Raw genomic sequence first — 25,658 nt, forward strand, 5'->3', positions numbered from 1 at the left:
TTGTGGCGAGAGGTTTTAGTCCTGATGGACCGCAGCCTCCTGCCTGAGGGGAGGGGTTCAAAAAGTTTGTGTCCAGGGTGAGAGAGGTCGGCCAAGATCTTGGTTGCACGCCTTAAAGTCCTAAAGGTGTACAGATCCTGGAGGGATGGCAGGTTACATGCGATCACCTTGTCAGCAGAGTGGATGATGCGCTGCAGCCTGCTCTTGTCCAGCGCGGTGGCTGCAGGGTACCAGACGGTGATGGAGGAGGAGAGGATGGACTCTATGATGACCGTGTAGAAGTGCACCATCATAGTCTTTGGCAGGTTGAACTTCTTCAGCTGCCTCAGGAAGTACATCCTCTGCTGTGCCTTCTTGGTTATGGAGTTGATGTTCATCTCCTACTTCAGGTCCTGGGAGATGATGGATACCAAAAAGCGGAAAGACTCCACGGTGAGCACTGTAGAGTCAGAGAGCTTGATGGGAGCAGGGGGGGGCTGTGTTCCTCCTGAAGTCCAGCACCATCTCCACTGTCTTCTGGGCATTGAGCTCCAGGTTGTTCCTGCTGCACCAGGTCACCAAGTTGTCTACCTCCAGTCTGTAAGCAGACTCATCCCCATCAGAGATGAGTTCAATGAGGGTGGTGTCATCTGCAAACTTCAGGAGTTTGACGGACTGGTGCCTGGAGGTGCAGCTGTTGGTGTACAGGGAGAACAGCAGTGGGGAAAGAACACGGCCTTGGGGGGAGCCAGTGCTGATGGTCCTGGTCTCGGCGACTTGCTTCCCCAGCTTCACATGCTGCTTCCTGTCAGACAGAAAGTCTGTGATCCATCTGCAGGTGGGGGCAGGCACACTCAACTGGAGGAGCTTGTCCTGGAGCAGGGCAGGGATGACTGTATTAAAAGCAGAACTGAAAACAGGATCCTGACGTTGGTTCCTGCTGAGTCCAGGTGCTGCAGAATGAAGTGGAGAGCCAGGTTGACGGCGTCGTCTACAGACCTGTTGGCTCTATAGGCGAACTGCAGGGGATCCAGAAGAGGGTCTGTGATATCTTTTAGGTGAGGAAGCACACGGCGCTCAAAAGACTTCATCACCACAGAGGTCAGAGCGACAGGTCTGTAATCATTAAGTCCAGTGGGTCTTGGCTTCTTCGGAACAGGGATGATGGTGGAGGTCTTGAAACAGGTTGGAACGTGGCATGTCTCCAGTGATTCATTAAAGATGTCAGTGAAGACTCGAGACAGTTGATCAGAACAGTGCTTCAAGGTGGAGGGGGAGACAGAGTCAGGTCCTGCTGCTCTGCGGGGCTTCTGCCTCTTGAATAGCCTATTAACGTCTCTCTCCTGTATAGTGAGCTGGGTCTCTGGGCTGGGGGGGTCTGGAGTGTTAAACTGTGGGGGGCTCTGAGCCCCTGCTGGGGTGAGGAGTATGGGGCCGGTGTGAAGAGGTGTGAGGTGGGGGGATGGGGTCGTCAGTTGACCATTGTCTTTCAAAGCGACAGTAGAACTCGTTCAACTGGTTTGCCTGGCGCATGCTGTTGGTGGAGTGGGGAGACGATGGCTTGTAATTGGTTATTTTTTGCAAGCCTTTCCGGACAGAAGCGGTGTCGTGAGCAGAGAACTGTTGTTGGAGTGTCTCTGCGTACTGCCGTTTAGCAGCTCTCACTGCTTTGTCAAACTCACGCTTAGCTGCCCTGAAGCTCTCTCTCTCCCCACTTCTGAATGCCCTTTCCTTCTCCAGCCTGAGTGTCCTGAGTTTCGCGGTGAACCAGGGTTTATCGTTGTTGTAATTCACCCTAGTGTGTGATGTTACACAGCTGTCCTTACAGAAGCTGATGTATGACGTCACCGCGTCTGTGTATTCAAATTATGGTGTTGCTGAAAATAACAGGTATGCACAGCAAACAGATGGAAGTTTGACTTTGACACTCAACCTCGACATACTTTAAGCATCGGTCACTGAAGGTAAATCCTTCACAAAGAAGACACAGACAGGTTTTACAGAACAGCACTTCCAGGTATTGCATCATCGTCAGCGTTACATTTAAATTTCAAAGAAATACGCTGACGCTCATTGATTTATGGAGAATGAAATCAATGTACTCATTAGCAACACCAATGAGTTGTGCCAAATTAAGTCTGATTATTCTGCATGTCATTGGGAATTCTTTCTTTGAACCCCAGCCAGTGATTTTATGAAAGGCCTCATTTTCACACCAGAGGTCGATGTGGCTCTGAACAGATCCTAATAGCTGCTTTGGGACGTGCAACCCTTCTGTCTCGGCGTCTCCTGGCATCCTGTCTTTTGTGTAAAATCTTATTTAATCATTGTTATTGATTGTCCTTAATAACTGCAATTGGTTTCATCTCATTTGGGGACCACGTGTGCAATACTAATGAAGTGCCATCTGTTCAGTTTTGGGTCAGATCTAGTTATCTGCCATGTGGCACCTATTCCCAGGTGACATGCACATTCGACGCTCAGGCGGTCTGCTCGTCCAGAACAGATCTAATCCTGCCCACCAGCTCATTACTGTTTCCTACATGATACGTACGTGTGTAGGTGTGTGTGTGTGTGTGTGTGTGTGTAGGTGTGTAGGTGTGTAGGGGGATGAGCGGGCACCTTATTCTTAGTTTTACCCTCCAGAATTCCATCTACAAGCATTTTACAAGGGTCCCCAAATCCACCAGAAATGTTCTAATGAAGTGTTCTAGATTTTCATCTTCTCCACATCATTTGCTGCTGACCTTTTATGGTAGCGTGTGAAGTGATAAAACACTATGACAAAGCAAAGAAGGGGGCTGGACAGCCATACTGACGCATATCACCCAAACAACTTTCCACAATGGAGACAAAACCAGCAAACAAAAACAAATTGTGGCAACGAGCAAGTGAATAGTGATTGAGGGTTGGTGCTCAGAGCTAGGACACTGAAATGATAATGGGCAGTCTGTACTGCGCCTGATGGCCTGCAGTTTTACAGCCAGAGGAGAAGGCCTTTTACTGTCTGGTAACTCGGCACCAACAGATGTGTTTACACAACCTTTAGTACCTGTCATTAACGAGCTGTCAGCATGTGTGTGTGGAAACAATTCAAGGTTTACCTCAGAGACATATGTGCAGAGGATGTGACTGAGAGGTGGTTGGAATCTGTGGATTTGATCTCAGATAGTTTGGAAAAAATCAAGATGCCTTCATGGTGAGGTTGCTTTACCTCCACATTTGGAGAGATAGTATTGCTTTCTAACCTATAGGAAAACACTTATACTAATTTCTTGTCTGTGCAGACAGTAGAAAGGTTGGGGACATGTTTAGTCTAGCGTTAGCTTAGTACAAAGACTGGAGACAGTCATGAGGGTGTAAAAAGTCAGCATGAGGTGTGTCGCTGTTTTAAAAAATTAGTAATTCCAGTAATTGCAGCTCCTGTTGATTTTAGCTAATGAGTAAAACAATGTGATTACTTCAGGTTATAATTTCTAACACTAACTGAGAGGATATTTCTTGTATGAACACTTATTATTACCACACCGTGTAACAGCTTATAAATTATCTGCGCATTACTTTCATGTTATGTGCAAAATTCATTTGGACCTGTGCATTTTGCTTTCAGCATGTTAGCGTTTCATCTTTGCCAAAGGCATATTTGTTGCAACAACCTTGCAAAAGATTTTTTGTTCCGTTTTCTACAAATGCAACATGTTGCGACATACGTTTTCTGTGAAAAAAACATGTTTTTGGTATAAACATGGTCAAGTTGTTCCACATGCAAAGATGGCAGATGGCATGCAAGTGAAACCTCAGTTGGGTAAAATGTTGAAAGGAAATGGAAATATTTGTGACAAAACTTCTAGATGCTTGCAATTTCAGTGTGTAAGATGTCTCTGTTTTATTTTACCCTTATACAGAAAAAAGCCACCAGCACAAGCGTCAGGAATTTGCTTGATGTCAGCCACTGCCTCAGTGTGGAGACATCAGAAGTGCAGCACAGGAACAAGTGTTATACTTTTCATATTAGTGAATACAAAAAGGTCAGTGAGCATCTGAGTGACTTAACTTTAACCTTCTGCCCAAGCCTGTGAGAGTGTGTATGGACACCTATGTGGATGTCCATGTTGAGGGCAGTTGTCTGCATAATTAGCCGTAGTGAGCATGTGCAGAATACATAGATGCTGATCTACAACTTAAGTGTGGAACAAAGTCTTCCGAGTAAACTAGAAAATATTACAGACACCACGGATATGTAGTCATGATTGTTATGCTACTTTCTAGTCTGATTGGGGAACTATGACTGTTCTATACATGTGCAGTACATGTGCTGTTGCGCACCACTATCCTTGTAAGAGTAATAACAGTATTGACAGTATGCAGTGGACTTTTACAGACTAGGGCAGATGATGAAATGTGTTTCATTTGTACGAAAGTAAGTATATGATTTAATAATAGCAAGACATGATTTAATAGGGACTTACATCCTGTCTGTCTTTTTAGAAAAGGACAAAATGAATAGTCCTATTCCAAGATAGGTAGTCTTATTCCATAAGACATAATTAGTGAATTTTAGAAACAGTAGGTTTCCTTAGTTCCTGTTTTTATTAAGTCCTTCGATTATAATATAATGGTCATGGGGGATTACTTTATACACCTTTTACATGATTTTTTTTTGTTTCCTTTTGTCCCATAAAGTACTTGGTGTTGCATCCATTTGCCAAGTGCTTTCCAAATTTATTTTATTCAATCAAAATAAATGTTTTTTTCTTGATTGCATCAATAGTAATATGATTACATTTTGAAACAGTATTGCAGAGTGAAAACAATCTCTGTCCAGACAAGCATCCCTAAGGAGCATGTCTCTGAGACCAGAGGTTTAATTAACTGTAGAACAGACATCAAGGTAATTAGCTCCAGTAATTTATTGTTGGAGTACTTACTGGTAGTCAAGGTTGATGTCTTTGTTTTCCGTCAGAAAAAAAATCTCAGGAAAGGAGCTTGATGAAACAGAATACGTAGTGACAATCAAACCCCAAATAGAAAGCAAAAATGAGGGTCTACTTAATCATTGCTGAAGTCTGTTTTCTAAAATCTAAAATACAAACTTTTTCATTTTACCCGTTGTAAAATGTCAGAGTAGTATGGGCTCTGAGCATAGTACACATAGCTAAAGTTATGTGTATACAGATGATAACACATTACTGTGGATGTAGCCTTCTGCTAAGCTAACTGGCCACTCACTGTAACTTCAGATTTACTGGACAGATCTGAGCAACATAGGTCTTCTTCTCTTTAACTCTCTTCAAAAAGCATAAAGTAAATGACATCAAAAATTAGGAAGGGGCAAAACCAATTGCAAAAAAAAAAAAAAACATGCCGCTGGTATGCAGGACTATGAAAATAGCTCTCATGAAGGAAGTGAGAGTGTGACAGTGAATTTATAAAGAGGGAACTTAATGACACTGCTACTACTGCTACCAGCCACACATTAGTCTCCTGCTCTTGTTGGTCTGAAAAACTCATAACTCCATTTACTACGAACCAGTTCCTCTGTATATGGTTGGAAAAATCTGACAATCCTAAAGAAAAAAGTGCAGAGGAAAATGACTGGCGAGGCCAGGCAAAAGACTAAAAGTGTCTGTTTATTTTCTGCCTGTCCAGAGTTTGTTGCTGTTTCTGGTTGGCTGCAGTCTGAGCTTTGGAGAGGTCCACAGCTGCAGGCTGTAGTGCACCATACAGACCACTGCAATTATAGTAGAGCATGTCAGCCAAGCAAACAGCTACAGTGGACACTCCAGGGAGTGTGTGTGTGTGTGTGTGTGTGTGTGTGTGTCTGTTCTGTTACATTGTGTGCTTAGTTATGGACAGCTGCCAGTGGAAGGAGAGAACAGCGAGGTGGGGGGGGGAGGGGGGGGGGGCTGGTTGGATATCAGTGTTTGCTCTGGCTCGATACCAAAAGACTCCTATGTTTTTCTCAGCTGGCGATAATAAATGGGGAGGACCCAGATGGAGAGAAAAAAAGAGCGAGACTGACCAAAAAATGGAAGAAAAGAAATGTGGACTGGAAAAATGTGGACCAAGAGAGCAAAGAAGGCACAAACTATAAAGACTGATATACATTTATAATGAAGACAAAGACAGGGAGCAAAAGACAAAAACGTGTAGAAAAAATCAGATACGAAAAGGAGAGAACTGGAAGAAGGCACGGTGGGGAGGTGGAACTGACAGGAAAATGAAGAATAGGAAACAGGAGGAGGAAGAGAAAGGACAAAGGGAACAATAAGGGGAAGCAACGGGGAGAAGAAGAAGGAGGAAAAGGGAAAATGGCTAGAAGTGTACTTTAAGTCAGTGTCCTGAAAAGGTGGTGTAGAAGAAAGCTCAAGGCTACTGTCAAAATGCATTAAATTTCCTAAAAACAAACCGCAATACTGGGGTAAGATAAAGTACAAATACAAGACACAAGCTAATGAAAAATCTGCCTGTGCTAGTCTGATCAACCAAACTCAGTTGTTTTCATTTCTCCATTTTGGAAAATAAACTGAATTCTTTTCTGATTGCACTTCACCAGACGGACATTTGAGGCTCTACAACCAATGAAGCAGCCAACACTGTCACTGTTCTGCTTCATTTTTTGTACATTTTTGTCTGTTATAATGATATGATATGGCAGAAGCACTTTGGTCAGTCTAGGATTGTTTTTAAGACATATAAATATCGTGCAATTTCATTTTAGTTAGGCCAAACAAGATGCTTTACACTACAACTTACATCAGGAGCAACTTGGGGTTCATTGTCTTGTCCAGGAACTCTTCAGCACATGTAAGGGCACGGGATTGAAGCATCGTACAGCAAAGATCTAAAGAAAGTTAAAAATAAAATAGTCTACATAGATCTACAACTAATAGCAATCCGTGTCCTCTTGAGACCCCTTTAAATTACCTTTGTTAGACAGTGCTGTCGTCGGTCTTACTAGATGCATCAGAGTCATCAGAACTCATGTCCTGTGACCTTCTGAACCACTGGAGAAGATCAGCTTCTGAAACAACTTTGAAGCTGCCCTGAGGTTCTCTGTACAAGTCACTATTCCCTTGGATTCTCCCCAGTTGTGTTGTCAACAATTCTCAATCTTGTTCACAGTGGGCATTACAACCTGTAAGAATCGTGAAAATAGATGACCTCAGGTTTGTCCAACGATAATACAAATGGAGTGAGAACCCCAAGCTTCTTGCCCCATGGCCAGTGTGCTACCATCTTTTCCCAGCGAGATCTCAGGTTGTGAGGAACTGCGAGATACACAAAGCTGTGATGTGTCTCAGATAATGGTATCTCTCTGTGAAGTACACAACAGCATCGTTCAGGTGCTGAGAAATTTTAAATTTTCCGGACTGTTCTGTGCAAAAAGCAGACATTTTCTGCTGCTTCCCTGTTAACTGGTTAAGGCCCTCTCAGAAAGAACACGGTTTGTGGTGTGCTTCCATCGGGTACAAAGCACTGCTTGAGGTGAGTCATGTAGCACAGAGCAACAAAATAATGTTTTTGAAACTTGCAACAGGACCATGTCACCTCATTCCTTCAGGTGAGATGATTTATGGCTTGCAAGCACACATCATACTGCACAAGTGAGTTAAACTTTGAACTTTGTTGTGCAAATCTTTGGAATGAATGGGTTTTACAGCACAGCAGCACTGTTGTCACGCCCTGTGCGGAAGGGCCAGGGGTATACAGAGGCACATACTGAAGTCATGACCTCATGCAGCTACACTCTCGTCATCCTCATTCTAATTGCTACAGACTTGGTCAGGACATTCAGTTCAGCTTGAGGTTTGAAACACTTAGTTGCATTACCATTGTTGGCAGTTGATATGCACTGGCACGTCAGAGCATCCGTCTTCACAAACTTCCACTCAGGGCTAATTCAACATGGGTTTGGCCAACAGACAAGTCTTTTAATTATAGAGTTTAGTTTTTTTATAAACGACATACTTTTTAATCCGGATGTTGCTGGAATACGTGTGGCAACTGTTGCACTTGTACCCTTGGCAAGAAACACACACCCTTACACAAACACACACAAATACGTCAGAGGGTAGCATGTTAGCGTCATGTTCGCTCATCAAGCCTTACAGCAGTTACAGCCATAAAGAGTTACAACAAGGGAACCTATGCATTACCTCCTCTCAGACACACACACTCGCCCACATGCAGCACCAGACCTATCATCCCCATTCGTGGCTTTGATCGCAGCAACCACAAATCCAGCTGGGGCGGTGTTTATAGTGTGTAGTTGTCGCCTCTGTGAGACTTAAGAGTGGAAGAGGTGGGCGTTGCACCAAGCGACATGACTTCCAACTTCATAAAGATCAGCCAAGCGCAATTAGTTGTGTTTTTACACTCCAGCCCAGCTACCCAGCAGCCCCCTGGCCTTTTCATGTAGGCTTCTCTGTCTGTCTCGGCTCAAAAGACAAAAAAGGAAAGAGGGATTGGAGGCGGTGAAGCAGCCATGTTAGCTAATTGGAACCCACATCTGACACAAGCGTCCTCACTGATGTCGGAGCCCAGCCCAGATGTGACGCTGTGGGAAGATGAAAGAGTTTAATAGACATGATTTTTTTTCCATCAGGGGTAACAAGGAGCGAGTGGTGGTGTGGTAGCAAAAGAGATAACAGATCTGGGGATAATTTTAAGCGTAATGGCTTGATAACACTGGACTCTCCGTCTCCGAAACACAATCGCAATCACAATGTACGGAGCGGATGGGAGGGAGGCAGATAAGAGGCCAACTCCTGGGTTCAGATGGCTTTCCGAAATGTTTGTTGTTGTTCGGTTTGAAGTTCTCTGTTGATGATAAGAGCCCCCTCTGATCATAAGGGTCTCTTATTGAACTATTCAGAAGGCAGCTCATTATGGCCATCTGATAAAAAACAGCCAAACAAAAAGGCTGATTTGTGTTTTCATGACAAAAGGTAAACACAATATCTAAGTCCCAGTGGGTTTGTTTGCTTACTTTGCTTGCCTCCCCTCCTGGCTGCGCTGCAAGTGTCTCTTAAGGCTGACAGTGTTTTTTGAGGGGCTTTAAAATCTTAACACACTCCTTCTTTGTTGAGGGACTCTAATCAAAGGGGTGAAAATCCTCTTGGATGCAGTAGAAACAGGGATTGGATCCCTTAGACGAGCAACAAGCCTTTCAGCTGCTCATGAGAGAAACCTTCTGATCCACAGTGAAAAGACTTTATCTGTTCCCACTCTAGTCGACTCACAGGGTAAGATGTTTACTGTGGCTACCACTGAAAGGGCATAATGTGGGGAATCTCAATTTCTCATCTCTTACTTTTAGCAAAGATCTAGAACACTAGAAAGTCCAAACACAAAAAACAAAAAAAAAACCTCTTTATATATAGAAATTGTAAAGTTTAGGAACTCATAACATGAATACACACAAAAAGAAGCAGATGAAAATGTCCTGACTGTTCTTCATATGGGTTAATCTTCAAAAATGCTTGATCCTGCACATCAAACTTATAGTAAAGCTCACGTGCTGTTTTCCATTAGATGTCAAAAAGTCCTTATCTTGTGAACTAACAATATTTCTTCTTCAATGTCAAAGTCCAAACTGAGATTATGATGTTTTGCAATAAACAACCATAGACTGCATAGAAAGATGGATGTAGAACTGAAGCCCAGAGAACAGCTGAAGGCCAATCTGTACTTTCCACACCTGCATGTCTGCAAAGATCCTTAAAAGTTCGTGTGACGTACATTTCCCCATCTGCCCATGTCTGCAAGGTGGCATCATCATGCAGCTTCAAATTTAGGCCTGCTTGGACTGTACGCAATACAAGTGTGCCAACTGCACATGTGCAAGGAAAACAAAACAATTGCCTTCTATGAAGCTGTGCAAGGTGATATGCCATCATCCACAGCTTTAAATTCATCATTAGAAGAGTTATAATTTCAATAGTAGCAGCCAGAATCTGGAGGTGCATTCCAATCAGTTCTGCCAAAACACAGTGGGAAGTTTCTAATCCTCCAGAAATTCTGTGGTATGTCTATTCTTGGCTTGGAATAAGAAGGCAACTAATTCTAGCTGCAGGCTATTCCGTAGTCTTGGCACACTCAAGAATAATCATCAACATTGTGGTAGTCTGACACTAACAGCTATATCCTATACAAATTGATGGACGATATCTTTTCTAGACGGAGCCGGGATCCTCCAAATATGGGAAGCAAAGCGGAGCAAGGAGAGCAACGCTTGGAGCTGATGGGAGCTCATTCTACACCAGGCATGTCAGTCAGGTCAGTCATGCCCACAAACATGCCTCTCTTTGAGGCCTAATATCTACTTATTAATGGAATTACTGCCCAAATGACCAACACCATGCTGATTAGAAGGAGTGACTTTAACTTGTTACATCCTAAGGACTAATGAGAAAAATGCATTGACTTAGTATTTCATGAGAGAATTTGATGATTTTTAAATGTGAATTTATTGAACCGAATGAATTTTTGGAGTCACCTAGTGACCCAAGGTAGTATAGCACTTTAAAGTACTTTTATAAGCTGAGTGGTACTTTAGTCAACATTCCCATTAGTTAGGATACTTGACTGACACAAGTAGTTGTGGCAATCTTTGCGTGGAATTCACTTGTAGCAGCTGTAAAGTGAAAATTAATTACACCAGAAAGGTTGATAATAATAATGCATCACCTCAAACAGCAGGTGTACAACTACAGCACGTATGCTGAGTCAAGGTTTAACCATGCCCAACAGAGATTTTATTTTTAAAAAAGCAATAAAGTAAAATTTTAATAATAACTGAAGCATAATAAGATAATTGAAAGTTGCAAGCTTTGGCAAAGAGGAAGAGTCGGCACATGAACCTTCACCTACACTAACTGAAATACTCCTAATGAGATTCAGAAAGGTGAGACAGAGGACAAAGACCCAAGAGAAACGTCATGGACCCTGACACTTTGCTGTTAAAAAAAAAAAAAAGCATAAAGTACACTTGATTGTCTGAAAGAACATAGAAGTCCGTCTTCTTCTGGTTTCGTCCTTTTACTTCTCCCAGCAGTCACATGGGGGCATACTTGAACCAATAGACTGCTCTTTCTCACCCAGTCTAAGCGCGCGCGCACACACACACACGCACACACGCACACACACACACACACACACACACACACACACACACACGCACACACGCACACGCACACACGCCCTCACTCGCAGAGGGCTCCGACATTCACTCTCACACAGGGTGACACCCCCTCTCTTTTGAAAATACACAATCACCATTCACTCTGCAAAATCCACACACACCACCGTCCTGTCTGCTTGGGTACACTTTATCAACGTACACACGCTCCTGCACACGCACACACACACACACACACACTCCACAGAGGGCCCCTCGCCTTATTGCCTCTACATTTGGCTGGTGCCATTTGTTCCACACTTTTTGTTGGTGGCTGAGGAAAAGCTGCTCTGAGCTGGTGGTGCTGTGAGGCCACATGATGGAAGTCTTGTCCGGACTTGCTGAAGGCTGACGTCATGACCGGAGACTTCAACAAGAGTTTACCTATCAGATGTAAAGATATTTCCAGTGCCATAATAGTAGTTGGAAGTATTTTGTCACTGGTACACACTGAATTGATTCAGCTGATATATTACTGTCTCCACAAGCTGAACACAACCAGCTAAGGATCTGGGACTGAAGGCCAGTTTGAAATCTGAAGATGTAGTATTCAAATAGGTGTTATAAGTCACATTGCTATCGTTAGCTGCAGATCTAATGAGTCGCATAGATGTCCAGCTGAGGATGTGACTTCTGCAGAGCTGTGTGCTGCTGGATAGTCCTTCAATATAAAGGTGTGTCTCCTTTTAAATACAATGTCTTGTGCATGTCAGCGTGGAGAATTGATTCAAAGGCGCCTTGTAGAACTGGGATGAAATGGGGAAAAATCATTTCAAGCAGGGCCTGTGTGTCATGAGGTCGGAGATCTAATTGTGAGAACTGATGGAGAGCCTGAAATGTTCAGCAAAGTTGTGCACACCAGTTCCTCACTTTCCCATCTAGTATTTAAAACCACACAGGCACATTACACCCTACTTACTTTCCTTATGTGCCAGTGACTGCTTCCACTTTCTCATTTCCCCCTCACCATGTTAACGGAATGCCACTAAAACAAAATTGTGCACAACTAAGATTTGTTTTTGATACAGTGGATGTCCCATTGTAAGAATATGTCATGAAAAAACTGACACTATAGACCCAAGTCAGCACTTCTGTTCTTTCCACAACTGCTGCAAGTGCATCTCTGCTGAACTAGGAGGAAAGGAGAACTCGCACACTATTTCCCCACACCTCTCGCTCTCATTATCTTTCGCTCTCGCTGCTCGTGAAAAGCTACACAGTATTTATTGTTTTCTCTGTGTGCGCATGCAGGCACGCACAAGACCCATCTGATTATGCTTATATGAACGGGACCACACACCAGCATGCACACAAGCACATGTGGCGAACACACACACCTGAGCCACACTTGACTCGGTGGGTGGTGGACAACTCGCCAGATTTCACTTCTTTAAACAAAGCGGCAATATTCAGCAAGATGGAGAAGGGCGTGCTGCGTAATCAGGGGCTTAAAGAGTCAGAGCAAAGAGTCGGCATCTTGATGAAGGCAGAGCATGCTGGTGCCTTCGCTGCCTTCTCTAAAATGCTTTCAAATGTACTTTTTTCCTATTGTGGAGTACTTAAATCTTTGCTCCTTACATGTCTTTCCAGGGGAAACACTTTATATTTAGCAACTGCGACTGAAATCTCCTCACTTATTGGAAAATGGTTAAAGATTCTCCTAAATCCCATGATTTAAATGTAATAAAATAAAGCTTGAGTTCTTGAAAAAATAATATCACAGCATTACTCTAAGAAGCCTTTATTTTTTCTATGAGAGGTAATATTTTATGTAGATATGAGATAATATGCAACTAATGTGCGCAAGTCCCAGGTGTGCCATTCATAGCAATGAGAGGATTCCTGTACAGATGGTTATGTAGTTTCAATTATAATATGCTTGAGTGAAGTTTGCAAGGTCTCTTTGTCCTGGAGTATGTGGTTCAGCACTGACTTGCTCTTACAGCATGAAAACAGTGAATGTTTTACATATTTGTGTGGAAAGGAATGAGTGGAATTTGTGCGTTTTTCATGCAAAATGTGAATGGAAAACTCAAACAACAACGAGGTAGTACTGAATTTTTCACAGATCTCATAAGAATAATCATATTTAACTGCACACTAAACTTTTCCAAGTAATTTCTAGCTAAATGATGAATAGGACAATATATATCTGCAAAAATTCTAGCAAGTGATGTACTGATTGAAATAATCAAAGGGATAAAAATTACTTCTTTCTTTTAAAGCTGTCACTAGTCAAAAAATATTGGAAATCACTGATCTACATAGGGGCTGTTAGTATTTTCAATAGATAGTTGAGTCAAATTTACTGCACCTTTGCCTTGTTTTATTAATTTTGTTCCATATCAATAAGCCTGATTGCAAAACAAGTAATTTTATTGCTATAAACTGACAAATGATGCTGATTCGTGTCAGCACCCCTGTACCTTCCTCAGTCGATCACTACGAACGGATCGGGGATCATAAGGAGGGTTTTGGGGCTTTGGAAGGTGAGAAGGGGGGGATGAATTTGGGGGACGGACAGGAAAGGGGGGTGTCCATGGTGTCTGGGAGCAGATGGCGTGCCTCTCCCTCTCTCTCTTTTTGGTGACGTCCACTGGGAATTGGAGAGGCCTTTAAGCATTCCTTTAGAGGCCAGAGACAGATAAGTGAGTTATGCAGTTCACCACCATCTGGGCTCAGACAGCGCCTGGCCTGCAGCTGACAAGTGTGTGCGTATGTGTATACTATAGTAATAGTAGAGGGGAGGGGTGGGGGCGTGTTTCCATAGCAATAGGTCCTATTCCTGGAGAGAGGTCTGCCCATACACTTGCACGATACCCTCCTCCACCGTGTTGTGTCGTTATTGTTAACTCGGGATGCTGACTTTGAGAACGTTTTTTTTTTGTTTTGTTTTACTTTTTTTGTCCACCGTCATTGTCGACAAATTTCGGCCCATTCTTGTGCAGCTGACAGTGTCTTCATGGAACATAGCATCTGTTGTGAAACAGAGGGAGGGAGCGAGGGATGATGGCAGGACACCATGTTAGGTTTGCCAATTTCCCTGTTCCCATCGTTCAAGGCTTTGTGTGCATTGTAAGACGCTGCACTGCGCTGCCAATTCTGATCTGCGCTTGACCTGCTGTATATCTGCTTGTTGTTTTCCAGGTCCAGGTCTTTTGTTTTACTCAGGGACAACATTGTGCAAATGCATCTGTGTGCACAATTCTGGGGATTCTTTAAACGCTGCATTTTTTTTTCTTGTCCCTGAAAACCAACTATAAAGGAATCTTATTGTGGTCGCTTTGGGAAAATGAACAACACAGCAACAGTCGTTACAACTTGTAGCACCACAGCTTCTGCTAAAACTACAGCGAAGGCCATGATTGGAATGACCTAACAAATTTAATAGAACTGCTGTACTATAAGGCAAAAAAATGCATGTTCGACTTCAAAATGATCCATCTCATTTCTAATAGCACTAGTAAATTGTTGATTTTCTCTGTGGCCTCCGTCCAGGAGACACGAAACAACCAGTTGGAGGTGTCCATTCTAATAAATCAAGTTGCCTGACAGGGGAAGCTATAATGGTAGAAGACCGATACTTACCAAAGGAATATCTTAGCGGGCAGTACAGATTGATATGAATGAAGCTGTCATGCAAGAAGAATATAAGAAAAAGGCAAGCTACAAGCATGAGTTAGTATGAGTTTCTACACTTTCTGAGAATGATACAAGTAAGAAATCATTTAACATTTACTTCTATTGCATTACTATGATATTAGTCAATACCAAGAGTTTATTTTCTATAACTCTAATAGGAAAACTGCATGTTACATCCTCTGAATAACACCCCGTAATAGATTTGAACTTGAAACATTTCCATCTTTGCCAAGGCTCTGTTGGCATTCTGATGCCCTGATGATGTACAGTGCCATCACCATGAAGATAAGCTCCTCGATACATTGATTTCCATGTCAACAATGTAACTGAATACCCACTGTGTAAGTACAAAAACCCCAAAACACACTGTGTGACAGTTTCCCTTTCTCTTCAGCCTCCGTCTCATTTTTTTTTAAAGTCTTCATCAAAGTATCACCTGCTTCTCCTTCTCTCCTCAGCCAACTATTCATCCATCTTTCATCCGTCTGTCCGTCCATACACTTTTATAACTGTGTGTATGCATGCGTGCATATGGGTTCATGTCTAAGCAGGCCTTTCCTGCTGTGTAATTGCAGGCTGCGTATCAGCCCATTGGCGCTGCCCCGCATGGAGACTAAAAGATGTTGCTAATCCGCCAGGTCAAGCAGCCAGCAGTGACTGAATTCAACCCCAGGACCACAGCCACAAATTAGGACAGGCTGACAAGGCCTCGAGGCATTCTGGGTATTGTTGTGAGCTGCCAACAGGCCTCTAAAGCTTCAGGTCCTGTGTGAAAGAACAGCCAAGGAAAGGTGAAGATTAATAGTGACTCGGTGACCTAGGAGTATGGCTATAGATTTATATCGCCACCAGACACTTTCCGTGTGCGACACACACAAACACGCAAACACACACCATCCACACTGAGTGAAAGTTCAGACATAACACAGAGGCTACAGCGAACTTCCAAGAATCAAAAGCATAAAGAATTTCTGAAATGTTTGCTTCTCCTCCTGTTTTTCCCCCTTCAAGTAAAACAACTTCTAACGAAAGCAGATAAAAGGAAGAGATGTCCATGCCTGAACATGATGCTGGCCAAAGCAATCAACTATGCGCTACCAGGATGAACCCGGATTCGGCCACTCCTGGGTGCTCTGCTGCTGACTGATGAATGATGGTCCTTTGTTGTGTGTCCCATAAAGGCTGCCGTGGCCATCCCTTTTCATAGGACCTGGCGAGCAAATGTGAGGCGTGAATAGCATTAGTCCGAGTCAGTGCACCCATAGCAGTGTAGCCAGCCCTGAAAACACAGCCTGCTAGCCCTCCTCCCCAAGTTTTATGAGCCAAGATGATTGAAGGAGAAGAAAACTGTTCTGCCCATAGAGAAGGACAGAGAGGAGAGGAGCGAGGAGGAGAGGCGTCAGGGATGGATGGATGGACAGATAAAACAGAGACAGCAGCCGCTCAGTAGAGGACTCGCATCCCGTGGAAGAAGGGATGTGAAGGGGAGCAGGTTTGCCTCAGAGAGACTGAAAAGGATTCACACAAAAGCAAAGAGGAAAATAATGGAGGTGGAAGACTCTGGCTGTCAGGACTGGCGCTGGGATGGAGTTAGATCTCATTTCTCAAGTGTCATCGCGCTATCTGTGTCTCCTCCTCTCTCCTCTCTGTCCAATTACCGCCAACAATGAGGCAGGCCTCTTCCTGCAGAGCCGCATATGGCTCTCTGGTTGTAAAGTCATCACTCTGGAGCACAGCTATGCAGTTTTTGATAGGTACAGTATGTGTGGACCTCAAAGGCCCACAGTAGGTTGTTGTTTGATGGAGCGTGAGCGGCTGCTGCGAGCGCTCGTCTCAACACGATTTCCTCTGAATGCTAACATGCCACCAGTGTAGGACTAAATCATCTATTGTCAGCTTCAGCACCAGTCTCATACTTTAATACTTTATTTTCTCTTTTGTTTTGGTAAAATGGCTTACCGAAAGGCAACCAGTTTTTAACAGAGACTTGAAGTTCTACCAAAACAATGCTGGTAAATTCATTTGATTATAATTCTTAGTCTAAATGCACAAATGTTTGATGCACAAATGTTTTTAAAACCGCTATCTCACAATAAAGAGGAGCTGCAGCCATTCCTCTAGCATTTGTGTTGTGAAGGCATTCGATAATCACATAGCATCACTGTGTGTAATGATCTTCTGCAGGAATGCAACCACACCATATGTCGATGGCAGCCTATTAATGGCGCCACAGAGATCAGTGTTTAGCAGAACGGCAGCTCAAGGTCAGCTGCAGGATCAATCAAACAGGAATCAGTGTCTTTCTCGAGGGCATTTTGGAAGATTAGATGCTTGCTGACATGAAAGGCTCCAACTGATCATGTGTGTTGAGTTGAGTGAGACTAATAGTTTTGCAAAAAGTTTGCTGCTTGATAAGTTGATATGTCACCACAGACTGCTATTTACATCATAAGCTCATCATACATCATGGGCACACAGATTTAAAGTTACCTTACTTTTACTTTATGCTGCAATCAGTGTGAAATTAAGTACACTTGTAAAGCAATGGCATGATACATGCAGCATGTAGCGAATATAAGTTGTTATATTTTGTGATGGCTTTTATGGAAATTTCAGTCATTTTAATGTCATTAGTTACACCTGCAATTTCTTCTATGACAAGTACTAAGTGTTATTTTCTTTTAGAAAATTGTAAAAGAGGCCTGAGGCTTGGTGTTTGCTTCAAGAGACTTTTAATTGATAATGATTATAGTCATATCATTGAAACCACTCTCAACATATGAATATATTTCAGGCCCTTCTGTGGTGGAGTGGAGAAGATAATATTCTAAGCGGTTTTGGCGCCAGACATGGTTGACCTTTTCACCTTTTCAGGCCAGAGTAGCCAGCCCTATAGAGAGTGGACAGCCTTTGAGTGACACTCTTTATACAAGGACATTTTACACTTTAAGCCAATTAGTGGAGTGTTGTGTTGTAAAGTGTTTTTTTTTTTTTTTGCTTTAAAACTGACAAATTGCAACCCACACTTAAGAGAAGTTTTCTGTGCAATTAAGTGTCTTTTAGGGGAAATTCAGCAGTTCATTTTAATAAGCCATTAAGATTTTTTTAAACATCAAAAAACTAATGAGACAATGTCAGTAGAATAATTTGTCTTAGGGAAATATTTTGTCTTCACACCGGATCAAAATATGGGAAAAATGTAAATATTAGCATATTAGACTTATGCACATGTACAGATTTGTCATATTCTTACATTTTAAAGCCGCAAGAAAATCAATATTGAATTCTTTGACAATCAAACCTGCAAACTGCAGACTATATGACCCTATAGCCTTTTTGAGTCATACCTTTGCAATGTATTTCCTTAAAAAAATGTCACAATAAAATAATAAATCCTGCTGCTAACCTATACTCTTAAAACAACATTCCCAAGCATTCGCCAGCTTGGAGTTAATAAAAAAAAAGGGTTTAAAACAACACATATATTATATTTTATTGTATGTTTTCTCTTTCTTGTGGGTGAAATACACTTTTTTTATAGCAGCTCCCTGCAGACTAGTCTCCAAAAACGCAGTGGGTCGCTCGCTCCATCACGTTGTGAAACATTGTAAAGGATCTGCCTTTTCTTGTGCGCAGCATTAAACCCGATCCCCTTGATGCGTGGGGAGAGGAAAGTGAATTAGAGATTGAGGTGGCAGCCTGATTCACTCCCCCTCACCTCCCTCCTCCTCCTCCAACAGAGACCAAAGTTGCAGGGTGAAAAAAAGGAGGAGACACAGAAAGAAGATATTTGAAAAGCTGCCACGAGTTCCCTGTCACACCGCCTCCTGCGTGGATTGAGCCATGCTCTTTGTTATCCACAGGCATGAATACTGAGTGGATGTAAAGAGAAAAAGGCCCAGGAGAAGAGAGAGAGGGAAAAAAGAAAACACTGGGGCACGTCTGCATCTGGTAGAACTCAAACTAAAAATAATTTGACCTACAAATTTTCTCCAGTAATTTCCTCATTGTAGTTTTTGGAATTAGGTGCAAGTTTGCTTTGGTGTAACATAATATGCATAAAGTGTTCATATTGGAGCTTTACTGTGGCTCCACTGCTTCCTAATGTTAAAGATTAGTTAGAAAATGCACTGTAATCATAGAATCTCCTCACCACAGACTAAACACGACATTTTACTTTGAAATTAGATTAATTCACCATATAAATATCAGTGGCTTTGTTGGCCTTCCTTTTTCTAGAATGATTAGTTCTGGTCCCTGTAGCAGACCGGATTTAACGTAGATTGTGTTGTTTGATGATTTTGATACTGAAATTGGAACATCTGTGTGTGCTGTCAGGATACGAAAATGCTTTTGTGTTTAAGGCTCATTCTATTCTAATCATATAATGAAGTCACACACACAAAAACAGATCCTTTGCCGGATACAACCACCTTTCACGTCTCTGTCTGCCACTCCACTCAGTGAAGGGGGACAGGTGTCCAACAATCCAACAGCTATCCATCCCCCCCCCCCCAAAATAGGCACACACTCATACGCAGACACTCGTGCCATTGAAGGTCCCAGGACGCACGCTGCAATGGGAAACAAACAGGAATAGTGTACTTTTTTTTCTTTTATACAAAATTTATCAATCATTCAGAGTGTTTCGACTATATTCGCGCAATTAATGTTTGCTAGAAAAGCACCGCAGAAAGACCAAGGTGGCATTTTGGATAATTTTGGTGCGTAAAGCTCAGCAGGCCCGTGTGTAAAGAGGTCAGAGCCCCAGTTTGCAGTAATATATCACGAAGCGAAGATTCAGTGTGACTCTTTTACGTCGTTTTATACATGAACAGACCTGTACAGCTGAAATCGTTGAGTCTTTCTTGATTCCAGTTCAATTTCATTTGTTTCCGAACGAGCACAATGCAAATCACAGTTTCTCTTTTGCTTCGAAGTTGAGCGGATTTTAAGAGTCTGTATCGATCAGACGGAATTAGACTGTTTGCACTTTGTCAATGATTCCTTTTTGACAGTTTTGGTCTGCAGCTCCTAAACATACACAGACCTGGATTCAGGCCCCATTCGTCACGCTATAGGTTTAAAAAAAAAAAAAAAGAAGTGTTTTTTGGGGAGGGGGGTAAAGGGGGTCAGGGAGCTTTAACTCGGTGACAAAGCCTCATTTGCAGGTCAATGCGATGGCACACTCGCCTCTCCTCTCCATCCAGCTCGCCTTTGTTCCCTGTCGCCTGCGCCGATGCCAGATGGTCATGGAAAATGCTAATTCCTCTTGGCCGATTTTCCTCCTTTTCTATATTTAATTGCAGCCTTTGCAGACTGCGCCGTTAATTGTGTGTTTTGAGTGGAAAATGTGTTCTCTGAAATTATATTTTTGGTTGCTACATTTAGGCCAAGCCCAGAAGCTGCTATTTATGTCAAAGTAGCTGCAACAAAATTATTGAGACACACAAAGGAGCGAGATTTTGGAGGAAACGGTGACGCGTTTTATTTGAGTTTTTTATAAGCAATCAGTGATCGTTTACTAGAATTAACAACAGGCTCAACTGCATCCCAATACTTTACTTTTTTCTTTATTTTTTTAGAAGCTTTATTTACTTTTACTACAGTAATATATAAAAAAAATCAAATCGAGTCAGATTTACGAATTATTCGTTGTTTTTGGGCAAACTAAGTACATTTTCATTTTCAAGTGTGCTTTCCTGTTTCATTTAAGGACAGAATAATCCTTAACTTTTGGGCAAAACTTGTGATTACAATTAAAATTTGGTTTAATAAAACAACAAAGGCCTACTTTAAGAGACATATATAAAGTACTTTTATATCTAAAGATTTTTTTTTAAAAGTATTAAGATTCAGTTATTTTCATTACAATCAATGACTAAAATGTGAGCTACATGTGTATTTTGACACTGAAAGAATTACATATGTGATAATAAATAATACAAATAAATAGCAAATATATATGGAGATGCCTGACTCTTTTAACTAGCAGTTTGAAGCAAATAAATACTGTTTCTGTGATGAGTGGGACAAATGAAAGTGTGCATGTGAGCTGAAGGTCAGATGACACTGAAGGGCTCATGAGGCTGATTCTGTCCATCAGCAGCTGGTTGTTTAATGATATTCTGCTGTAGCAGGCATGTTAATGAGTTCTATATGTTAGCTTTCATGCCTTTCCTTTCTGTCCATCATACATACAACAGGGCTGAATTGAGTTATAATTGTCATACATCCCACGGAGCTTATTGAAAACTGAAAGACTCCATCCGCTCACACAGTATTTAGGCCTCAGCACAGCAGAGGCTCAGACAAAGTGATGACATTTCTCTTATTTGTGCCTAAATAATCTTCTCAAAATGTAAAACCCGCCTAGCCTAGAGTTTCATTTATTCTGTTTAAAGAGAAGCTTATTAGACTGCGAGTTGATTTTCAGGCCTTAACCTGTGACCTCTCCCAGAATGGCTCAAATTCAATGCCTTTTGGAGAAAACGAATGAGATTTAAAGTTCTATTTACTGGGACAAATTTTATATAGTTACACAGCTGAAGAGACAAATAAAGGAAGATGACCCCTTTAGCACTACGGGGGACTGGAGGCCCCTGAATGTGTCCAGTCTCCAACATAGAGGGGACTTCATTAAAGTAACACATAAACAGCTGTTGTCTTTAACATGTAAACTATTGAGAATTTAAAAGTGCACTGAATGGTCCCGCAGCTCCCCGTGGGCATATGGGCGTTAATTAGCTGGATATAGCCATAGATTAATTATAATATTTTTTTTCTCCCATTCGTATCAATAGAGCAGCCAGACAAAGTGTCTTTTGTTCTCTGATGCAGGACATTCTGTGGCTGACTGAATAGGTCTTGGCTATGTCTACATGGATTTGCCATATGGCAACAAAAAGGAAAGAATGGAGCCGGAGAGCGCTTTGTGTTGGAAATCAGAACAAGCTCCGTCAGAGCTTATGGCTGCATGAAACTGACAAAGTCACTCTGGCCATCAAAAGTCTCCATTTTTTATCAAAACATTAAAGTCAGACAGTCGGAGCTGCGCAGCCTGAACGGAGAAACTTATGGAAAAATGATGAAATGCGTCTTTGTTTGGTGCGCACTGACAGGCAGCAGGCCCAGCGCGCATTCAGACGCTGTATTTGGCTTCTTTCAATTAAGGGTAAACTTGCAAGTATGACCTGTTGAATGGTTTGTTTCAATGGACGAGGACAATTACAAAGACTAGTAGTTTTCTTTTTCCAGCTCTGGCAGGTGGCCTCCACGCCCGGTGTATCTACGGCGGGGTAAACAGTGTGTGTGAGTGGGTCTTTAGAGGGCTTGTTGAGTGCGGGTGGATGTGGGGGTGTCTTCGCGGCGGACAAAGCGGGGATCCAAAGGCAGCTGCTGCTTCTTTAGAGGGGCGAAAGGGCCTTTAAATCCGAGCCTATATCCCGCAGCTGCCATGCTGCCCGAGGCTGCGCGTCTGAATGCGTTTTCCTTGGATGGGCCTGAGCGCACAGAGGCAGATACAGGTGGGGAGCAAAGGAAAGCAGCGTACCTGCTTCCACTGGATGTCTCGTAACACTGATTCTTTTATTGTTTCACTGCAGTAAACCACTGTAAAATTATACAGCTGCTGTTCTGTTTTCCTTTAGGTCATGATGCGCATTTCAAACTCACAATAATTCTTTTAAAACAATAATAATCTGAACTGGACAAAGCACACACACAAATCCGCAGTTTGAAGTGAAAGATATTTTATTCCCATCTTTTGCCAGACATAATTAGGGCACTTTTATGAAAAACACACAAAAACAACGGCTCAGAGACACAAAGAAAACTATTTTTTCAAGTGTGGACTACTAATGGGGAAGCTACATGATTGCAAAAACATCACAATAACAAAAAAAATGTAAATAATAAAATAAAATAAAAATATGCCCTTTGGCTAAATCAACAAGGCATTTAACAAATATAAAGAAACATAAATAAATTATAAGTTAGAATAGACTTAAAAATATACATTTACAGAGGAAAAAACCCCAACAAAAACAGAACAGAAATATACATTTATAAGCTATTGTCTCTATAAAGCTGTACACTTTTGGCCAGTGTAGACGATTCTTTTAAAGAAATTTAGGATTGCACAGATGTTAAAACATTTAACACTGTCGAGTGGCTGTATGCAAAAGCAACAATGAATGCTACATTTGTACTGGATAGAAGTCATTCGGCGAATATTTCCTCTCTTTCTCCTCTTCCCTTCCCTCCCCAAACCGTTTCAAGTCCTGAGAGTCTGCACCGGTGTTCTGGTCCGCTGCGCTCCGCCGGGGCGCACCGAGCCGCAGCCGACCGGTCGTTCGGACTTCTTTGTCCCGCACCGTCTCCCGTTTTTCTCTCTCCTCCTCCTCCTTCTTCTTCTTCTTAAGTGGCGGGGACAAAGAGTGTTGCCCCCTCAACAAAAACGCTCAGTCAAATAGTGCAAAAACCACCTGAGAAGGAATAAAGAAAAGACAAAAAAAAAAAAAATACGGTAAGTTTTCTGCAGAATTCCGGAAAAAGACGGCGAGTGAGCTTTCCGAGGAAACAGGAGATGTAGCCTCAGCTGCAGGCGTCACCCTTTACCCGAGCCTTTTCCCGCCACATCGTGACGCACATCCCCCCCCTCCCCACCCACTGGTGTTACTACAGCTACTACTATCACTACTACTGCGATTTCACCACCACAAACTCCCCCCACCCCCACACCCCACCCCACCCTTCCAGATAAGGACTGTCTGCGCTTCGCAATTAATGCGTAAAAACGAACCAGAAATAGCTGATAATAAGGCAGCAGATAGTTTTAAATCAACCCATGTCATTTAAACGCCATGAAGCAGGGAGGATTAATAAATCTGCTTTGTCATATTTGAAATAATTCGAGGAGCAATTTAGAAAATAAGATAAATACCTTCAACGGATCCTCTTTCGGGGAGTTTGTTCCACCGGGATGGAAGACTTGGAATGGTGGCAAGCGCTCATATCATTCAGTTTTCTATCAGCAGCCCTCTTTCGTTTCACGTAGAAGTCTGGAGGAAAGAAGGGAGACATTTAGGCACATAAATTACGCACGGAGGAGAGCGTCAGACAGGGAGGAAATCTGGATGCTCTGGAGTCAAGAGCGCACCAAAAGGCTGTGGAGGGTTTAAATTCCTTCTGTTTACCTGTGATTTGTGTGTTGTTGTCAGTAGTGGCCGTCCTCTTGCGTCTGACACACGGGACCTGTCTGTGACCCTGCTTCCCTGAGTTGAGCTTGTCTGTGCGGTTCTCTTGGTTGACCTCCACCGGGCAGGGAGTGCTGCTGCTCTCGGGCACGGCCAAGCGCTCCAGTACATCCAACCGAGGGGCGTCCGAGGGGAGAGCAGAGTCCGAGGACGGCTTCTGCTTGACGGGGGTCGCAGGCACCCTGGTCCTGTCGTCCTGTACAGAGTCCTGATAAAACACCGGGGTTTTATCCACGGGCACCTCTTCCCACTCGTAATCCCCATCCAGCGGGGTGTTGGCCTCGAAATTAAAGTTCCATCTCTGCTGGTCCCGCTCGGAAATCTCCCGCAGCTTGGATTTCATCTCCCGGCTCAGCTCTTCGTGATCCACCGGTCCGAAGAGGTTGCGGCAAACGCTGGTGCGCCGGTGGAGAGGAAAGGTCCTCCTGGCCACCAGCCTCTCCAGCGCGCTGCTCGATAACTGGACGTGAGACATCTCCGAGGATCTTTCCAAAAAGCCTCCAAAACGACAAAATCAGAAAGCTGATTGATCCCCGACGTGAGAGTATCAGCTGTTGTTGTTGTTGTTGTGCTTGAAGTGTATGTGCGTCTCCTCTCCTCACTCCTGCGTCTCTCTACGCCACACAGTTCTGTTTAAATGTACTTTCACGGTGAGCCTCGGAGTATATAACCTCCCGACAGGTCGTCAGTCAGAGCAGGCACCTCGGACGAGTTTCTCATTGGTTGCCGTAAGTCCAACCCTCTCCCAAAACACAGGCAACCCCCACCCTGATTTCCCATCGACCCCCTGTGCCCGTTTGGCTGTGCGCCGAGCACAGCGCAGCGTTTTGATTTTTCTCCCAGTGTCAACCCTCGGATGAAACCGAGCGGACTTTCCTGAGGTGTTGAAGCTGCATTTTCGCTCGCGTCTGGGTACTTGGTTCCATTCTCGGACACGATTTTGTTTTCCGTTCTCTGCGCATTTACTGATGTGATGTGCATCTGGTCAAAGGATCGCTCATAATAAAATAGCCTACATTTAAAGCTCCATATCTGAACAATTTGTATTCTAACATGCAGGAGAAAACACATTTAGGACAAGCTCATTCTCGCCAGTAAAATCCTCTGTCCAATGTTTGACCCTTTGAGGTTATCCAACAGTTACGCACAGACCCTGTTTCTGTTTCCACACGCTTTGCCCTTTTTCTCTCCGCGTCTCACCACAATAACACGACCGATGAGCTGCTCGGGTCACACTCTGTCTCCACTCAGCAGTCTGCAGGGATTTTGCAGTGAGAGCTGCTTTGGTTTTACGCACAGGAGCAAAGTAAACAGCAGAGAGGAGATGCATGGCCACCACTGAGAACTGTTTTAATGTGGCTGTAAGCGGTCATCTGAGCAAGTTGTATAGCTTTAGAAAAGCAAGACAGGATTATTGTTAAGATAAAAGCTTGGCCTTTGTTCTTTTCTGACTCATTACATCCTTTAATGTTTTAGAAAGATTATCCACATACATATAAGCAATAGATTAAATTAAATGTTAGTTTGTTGGTGAAAAAACACACAAAATAAAAACCAACCAGCCTGTTAATGTGGTGTCATGGATAGTTATTGGTTAA

General features: G+C 42.9%; 1 protein-coding gene across 1 annotated transcript; it reads right to left on the reverse strand.

Moving 5' to 3' along the window:
- Window positions 1-22,537: 22,537 nt before the first annotated feature.
- On the reverse strand, window positions 22,538-24,754 carry LOC110950267 (cyclin-dependent kinase inhibitor 1C-like). The gene is made up of 3 exons (XM_022192741.2): window positions 24,001-24,754; window positions 23,748-23,865; window positions 22,538-23,289 (listed from the first exon to the last, which is right to left on the reverse strand). Exons 1-2 carry the CDS (start codon window positions 24,533-24,535, stop codon window positions 23,750-23,752), a joined length of 651 nt encoding a protein of 216 aa, XP_022048433.1. The 5' UTR covers window positions 24,536-24,754; the 3' UTR covers window positions 22,538-23,289; window positions 23,748-23,749.
- Window positions 24,755-25,658: the final 904 nt, after the last annotated feature.

Source organism: Acanthochromis polyacanthus, chromosome 8 (genome assembly GCF_021347895.1).
Source record: "Acanthochromis polyacanthus isolate Apoly-LR-REF ecotype Palm Island chromosome 8, KAUST_Apoly_ChrSc, whole genome shotgun sequence".
In the NCBI taxonomy this organism is placed as follows: Eukaryota; Metazoa; Chordata; class Actinopteri; family Pomacentridae; genus Acanthochromis; species Acanthochromis polyacanthus.